Source organism: Nicotiana tabacum, chromosome 22, assembly GCF_000715075.1.
Source record: "Nicotiana tabacum cultivar K326 chromosome 22, ASM71507v2, whole genome shotgun sequence".
Taxonomy (NCBI): Eukaryota; Viridiplantae; Streptophyta; class Magnoliopsida; order Solanales; family Solanaceae; genus Nicotiana; species Nicotiana tabacum.
The window spans coordinates 92,853,876-92,860,663 of record NC_134101.1 but is presented as its reverse complement, the minus strand read 5'-3'; the positions used below and the strand labels follow the sequence as shown (position 1 = coordinate 92,860,663).

Here is a 6,788-nt window from a genome sequence, read left to right as displayed (position 1 = left end):
TTTACTGGTGTAACTGAGCAGGTTGCAGGCCTTTGATCTCGCATTTGCGAGATTAGGCATCGCAATTGCGACCTCTGAGGGTTCGCATTTGCGAGGAGAAGCTGGGCCAGCAGTGTTCGTAATTGCAAACTTTCCTTCGCATTTGGGAAGGGAGTCTGGGAATGGAGGGGATCACAATTACGATCAATTGGTCGCAATTGCGGAAGGTCAGGCTTGCAATTGTGAGACATTCTTCACATTTGCGATGAAAGCAGGAATGGATGGACATTCTCATTTGCGATAGGTTCTTCACGTTTGCGGGGCTCGCATTTGCGAACCACAGGTCGCAAATGCGTCACCTGCAACTGATCAAAATGACTTTTGGACGGAATTTTTCATTCATTCTTCAAATATTAAAAACCTAAAACACAAGAGGCGATTTTCCAAATACTTCTTCTTCCCCAAATCATAGGTAAGTGATTCTTAACTATTTGTTTTCAATCTTTCACTTTATTTTACAAGATTTCAACCTAGAATCTATGGGTTTCATGGTGGAATTGGGTATTTTTGGGCAGAAACTAGGGATTTCAAAATTTGTGAATTTAAATATCAAATTGTTGTCAGATTTCAAAACCAATTATATATCCGGACTCGAGGGTGAATGAGTAATCGGGTTTTGGTCCGAATTTTGGGTTTGGACCAAGTGGACCCGGGTGTTGACTTTTTCAGTAATGACCTAAATTGAGTCCTTTGTTATAGTGGGTGATTCCTAAGGCTTATTTTAAAACGTTTGGTTTGTAATTTGCTAGATATCATTGGTTTGGAGGTGTGTTTGAAAGGCAAAATTGTGATTGAGTTTTGAGTGGTATTTGGTTCGAGGTAAGTGGCTTGCCTAATCTGATGTGGGGGAACTCCCCTTAGAATTTGGTACTGTTTGATATATGAGCACCGTGTACGTGAGGTGACGGATATGTACACAGACTATTTATTGTAAAACTCCATTTTTCATTAAGTCATGAACTTGTTTTCTCTTGTTTGAATCACATTAGCACATGCACTATCATGTTTAGATTAGAAAATCATGCCTACGTGTTTTAACTGCATATTTGAACTCTTTGCAGCATGTTTAGTAAAATTACCTGGTTTTTCTAGGTCTGAACTTAATCCAAACTGTAGCTTTTTCTTGCTGTGACTGCTAATTATATTGGTTGAGTTGCATATTTACTTTGGTGCTACGGAACAATATTCTGAGGAGATCCCCCTATACTGCATGTTTACTTTGGGACTACGAAACGGTATTCTGGGAGATCCCCCAGCACTGCATATTTACTTTGGGACTATGGAACGGTATTTTGGGAGATCCCCCTGCACATCTACGTTTGGTACTACGGGACAATATCCCGGAAGATTCCCCTGCTGTTATTACTGTGTTTTGAGCTGTTGGCTTCCATTGAGTTCAATTCCTGCTAGATTTCCGTATTTATTTTACTATAATATTCCATTATGTATTTTTTCATTATATTTATACTAGTAGGGCCCTTACCTAATCTCGTCATTACTCGACTGAGGTTAGGCTTGGCACTTACTGGGTACCGCTATGGTGTACTCATGCCTTATCCTGCACGTGTTTTCCGTGTGCAGATCCAGGTACTAGCTATCAGCCTCGAGTCAAGCTGTGTGGTTGGTGCTTTAGAAGACTTCAAGGTACATCTGCCCGCGTCCGCAGACCTCGGAGTCCCCTTGTATCCCCTATGTTCAGTTTCTTCTTTTCCGTAGAAATGATGTATAGAAGAGCTAGGACTTCTTGGAAGCTCGTGACATTGCGACATTCCAGATTTTGGGAAAGATGATTATCGTATATTCCGAGTGGCATCATTTCTGCTTATTAATTATATTTGTTAGCTGTTATCCTTGTGTTCTCATTTCATTTTCGTAATATTAGGCTTACCTAGTCGTAGAGACTAGGTGTTGTCACGACAGTTCACAGAAGGAGAAACTGGATCATGACACCAAGTAAGTCCCATGCATGTATCAATGTATTCAAATGGTATATATAAAAATATGCATCAAGTAGCTTTCATATAAACTATATAATTCAGATGTTGGTTGTATGATAAAGACTCAATCATTACATCAAACCGATAATTTTTAAGTGCTCATAACCTGTTAACAAGTTGTACACATGTATAATAACACAACAAAAATATATGTAGATGATATGCATGAATAATGAATATAAAAATTTCCATCAAAATGCATACAGGATCTCTTGAACAAAATAAAGCTTTCACTTTTTTTCTCAAACACATAATCTAATATCATAATCAAACTAGAAACCCACCGATTCCTCACAAACCTGTGCACATACAATCCAAGGTAAGATGAGTGAGTACGTTACTCCAGAGAGATGGATCCAAATACATGAACAACACTAACGTGATCTCACACGCCAACAAGAACATAAAATAATCATGCCCAAACCGATATCTTATCAAGAACATGTAATGACATGTCCAAACTAATACCTCAAAAGGAAAATATAACAACATAGCTAAACTGATACCTCACCAGAAACATATAATGACATGCCCAAACTAATACCTCAATAGAACATATAATGACATGGCCAAACTGATACCTCAATAGGAATGTAAATGCATATGTCCAACAACTTAATTTTTGTCATGACCCAAACTCCTACCGGAGCTGTAACGACACCTAACACCACTTGTTAGGCAAACCATCAATCAATAAGCAGAAACAAACTTAAATTGTTGTATTAAATAATCTTAACAATGGAATAATGGTAATTAACCGAAGTTAATAGTCACAATATAACTAATACCATCCTATGATCTGGTGTTATCGAGTACATGGGCTCTACAAAAATAAGTAAATGCAAGGTTTGAATTAAATACAATATTGTCTGAATGAATAAATAATAATAACATAAAATAAGGAAAGGGACTTCAAGTTCTGTGAACAGAATGACAATGCTACCTCAATTCCTTAATTTTTGGACTGAACACCAAGACTGCACCAAGGTAGTGAAGGATGCTTGGGAAGAAGCTGTGTATGGGAACCCTATGTATACACTCCATCAAAAAATTTAAAATGTGTGTAAAGCCCTTAGTGTGTGGTCCAGACAGTCTTTTGGGGATATCTATGAGATTCCCAAAAGATTGGAAGCAGAAATGAGAATCTTGGAGGATAATTGTGTTAATGATAATTCCTCTGAAAACAGAAGTGCTCTCTCTAGATGTAGAGCTAAATTCACTAGATACTAAAAGATTCAAGAGAGTATTCTAAGGTAAAAAGCTAGGGACAAATGGTTTAAATAAGGTGATGCCAACACTGCTTACTTTAATGGTGTGATAAAAAAAAGGAGAAGAAGACTGACCATCACTAAGATAATGATGACCAAAACCATTGGCTGGAAGGAAATGATGTTATTGCAGAAGTAGCTATGAGGAACTTTCAAGGGATGTTCACTTAGGAAGATCACAACAATAATTACAATGCTCTTGACTGTATAGAGTGGTACATCACCAATAAAGACAACAACATGCTTAAGGCCATTCCTACTATGTATGAAATTAAAGAAGTTGTATTTAATATAGACAAGGACAGTGTCCCAAGGCCAGATGGACTGAGTGGCTATTTTATCAATCTGCCTGGGATATTATATGCAATGATCTTCATAAGGTAGTGGAATCCTTCTTTCAAGGTGCTAAACTCCCTAAGTTCTTCACTCACACTTGCTTGGTAATGATTCCCAAAATAGATCACCCTAAAAAATTCTCAGATCTCAGACCATAAGCCTTTGCAACACATCTAGTAAAATCATCTCAAAAATCCTTAATAGCAGAATTTCAAATATCCTCCCAAAGCTTATATCCAGAAATCAATCAGGCTTTATAAAAAGGCGAGTTATTACTGAAAATATCCTATTGGCCTAAAAAATCATAAATAATATTAAGAAGCCTGCTCGAGGTGAAAATGTGGTTATTAAGCTTGATATGGCTAAAGCTTACGACAGCGTCTCTTGGGAATTCTTCTGCACGATGCTTAAAAAGTTTGGTTTCTGTGAGTGGTAGATTCATCTTATTCACAACTTCATATCTAATAATTGGTACTCTGTTATTGTAAATGGAGGAAGGCATGGTTTCTTTAAATCTAACAGGGGTCTGAGACAATGTGATCTAGTCTCACCATCTCTTTTCATCATCAGTGTTGAACTTCTTTCCAAAATGCTGAATAATCTTCATGATAGACAAGGTTACAAATAATTCTACATGAGTTCCAATGGTCCCAAAATAAACCACCTTTATTTTGCTGATGATACTATCTTATTTTGTAATGGTAGCAAAAAGCCCTTTGAAATGGTCTTAAAAATCCTTGAAACATATGAGAAAATTCAGCTCATAAATAAGGAGAAAAGTTGCTTTGTCATAGTTGATAATGACAATGCTGCTACATTCAATAGACTAAGGACTATTACTGGTATGAACTATCAAAAATTCCCCATTAAATACCTTGGGTGCCCTCTTATAACAGGAAGAAAGAAAATTTTCTATTACTCTGATATAGTCAACAAGATTATCAAGAAGATTAGAGGTTGGCAAATAAAGTTCCTATCTATAGGTGGAAGAGCAATTTTGATAAGACATGTGTTACTGTCCTTACCAGTACATCTTGTTGCAGCTACCAACCACCCCTCAAAGGTACCATTGATATCATAGAAAAATATATAGCAAGGTTCTTTTGGTCGGGGAATAATACAGGTGGTAAATACAATTGGGCCTCTTGAAACAATCTATGTTATCCTTATAATGAAGATGGTGCCAATTTTAGGTGTTTATCTGACATTTGTCTTGCTTTCCAAAGCAAGTAATGGTGGACATTGAGAGCCACAAACTCTCTCTGGAAAGAATTCATGCAAAAAAAAAATTCTACAACTGCCACCCTTCTAATGCTAAATGGACTTCTGGCCAATCTCAGAGCTGAAAAACTCTATGCAGTATTAAGGAAGAAGTGGATAACACATTATCTATAACATTTGTAAAGGAGAGGTGTCATTTTGGTACGACAACTGGTCAAAATTACGACCTCTTCACCTTCTACTTCAAGACACTAACACTCAAAACTAGATCAGAGTAAATGAGGTCCTCATTAATGGGAATTGGGTTTGGAACAGACTTCATGTGACCAGATGAAGATGCTAAGAGGAAGATCAATAGTCTGAGCATCAAACTACGTAGAAATAGCTTGGACAAAGCCATATGGATGCCAACCAACACAGGTCAATTTACTGTGAACTCTGCCTAGGAAAATTTTAGACAAAGGAAGGAAGTGAACAATTTTACTAGTGGAGTTTGGCACAAAAAAGTTCCTTTCAAGATCTCATTCCTCACTTGGAGAGCTATACAAGATAAATTGTCTACAGAGGATAGAATTTCAAGATTTGGGATTGAGGTTGATCCTATTTTCTACTGTTGCAACAATAACAGCCAAAATGCTACAACCGAGAATGTAGATCATCTTTTCTGCCTAAGAGAACATGCAAAAAAGATTTGGAGATTCTTTGCTGGCCCTCTGGGCATAGACTATAACAACATGAACCTTAAAATGCTCCTTCTCAAATGGTGGAACTTCAAGGCTCGCAATTGTATTGCAAAACTCATTACTAGAATTCTCCCTCTTATAATTTGCTGGGAGTTATGAAAATCAAGATGTAGCAAGAAATTTAAGAACATTAGGCCATTATTTTACAAAACCAAAACTAACATTTGTTTACTCTTATGCAGATACTAAACAATAGATTTGGCAAAGCAAGAATAGGAGATGATTGGCAATCAATATATGTGGCATGTGAAGCAGTGATTGAACAAAGAATATCCAAAATTATCAAGTGGATCAAACCCCACCCCAAATAGTTAAACTTAATAGTGATGGGAGTTGTATTCAAGGAATGTGTGGAGGTGGAGGCCTGGTCAGGAATAATCAAGGAATAGTTATTTTTGCCTACTCTATTCCCCTAGGACCAGGAACTAGCAATTTTGCAGAAGCAGCAACAGTGCTCATTGGAATCAAGTGGTGTGCAACAAATGGCTATGGACTATCCTTAGGAGAAACAGATTCAATGCTCCTTACAAAATGCATCAGAAGAGAGTGGAAAGTCCCGTGGAAGATAGAGAGCATCATCACAGAGATTCAGGATATAGTTGAAGAGCATGGATTTGTTATCAACCATTGTTTCAGAGAAGCAAACAAGCCTGCAGATAAACTAGCAAGTCTCAGCCACATTAGCAATATAATTCATGTCTTCAACTCTTTTGTTGACTTCCCTAATCAAGTCAAAGGACTCGTCAACATGGATAGATGGGATATACCATCCTTTAGGATCAAAATAGCCAAACCAGGGCATGTCATACATGACCTGCCATAGTTTTTGTATAGCTAACTCCAATTTTGGTTAGAATTAACACCAGTAATCTCAACTCAATGATCATGTACAAAGTTTGGGATGCCAAACTCAAATTGTAACTTTTTGCACATAAATGATCAATGGAGACAATGCTTTAACCAAAAAAAAACTAACATGATCAGAAACACCTTAATCCGCACACGAAATGTAGAGTATAGTATAAGTACAATCGACCCTATGTACTCAATAAGTTTCAAGCCTACATCGGTATGAAATTAATGGCAAGCTTGGCAAGGTTCAATGCTCACTTTCTATAGCCAACATTAGCAATAATAGTATATAAAGAAAAATAGCTCAAATATGACAAGCTTAGTATGATGAC

General features: G+C 37.0%; 1 protein-coding gene across 1 annotated transcript; it reads left to right on the top strand.

Annotated features, from left to right (window-relative positions):
• Window positions 1-5,950: 5,950 nt before the first annotated feature.
• LOC142175982 (uncharacterized) lies at window positions 5,951-6,427 on the top strand. The gene has a single exon (XM_075242996.1). It carries the CDS (start codon window positions 5,951-5,953, stop codon window positions 6,425-6,427), a length of 477 nt encoding a protein of 158 aa, XP_075099097.1.
• The last annotated feature ends 361 nt before the right edge of the window (window positions 6,428-6,788 follow it).

Coding starts and splice junctions, on each gene's coding strand:
- LOC142175982 (XM_075242996.1), top strand. CDS start 5,951: ATGTGTGGAGGTGGAGGCCTGGTCAGGAATAATCAAGGAATAGTTATT.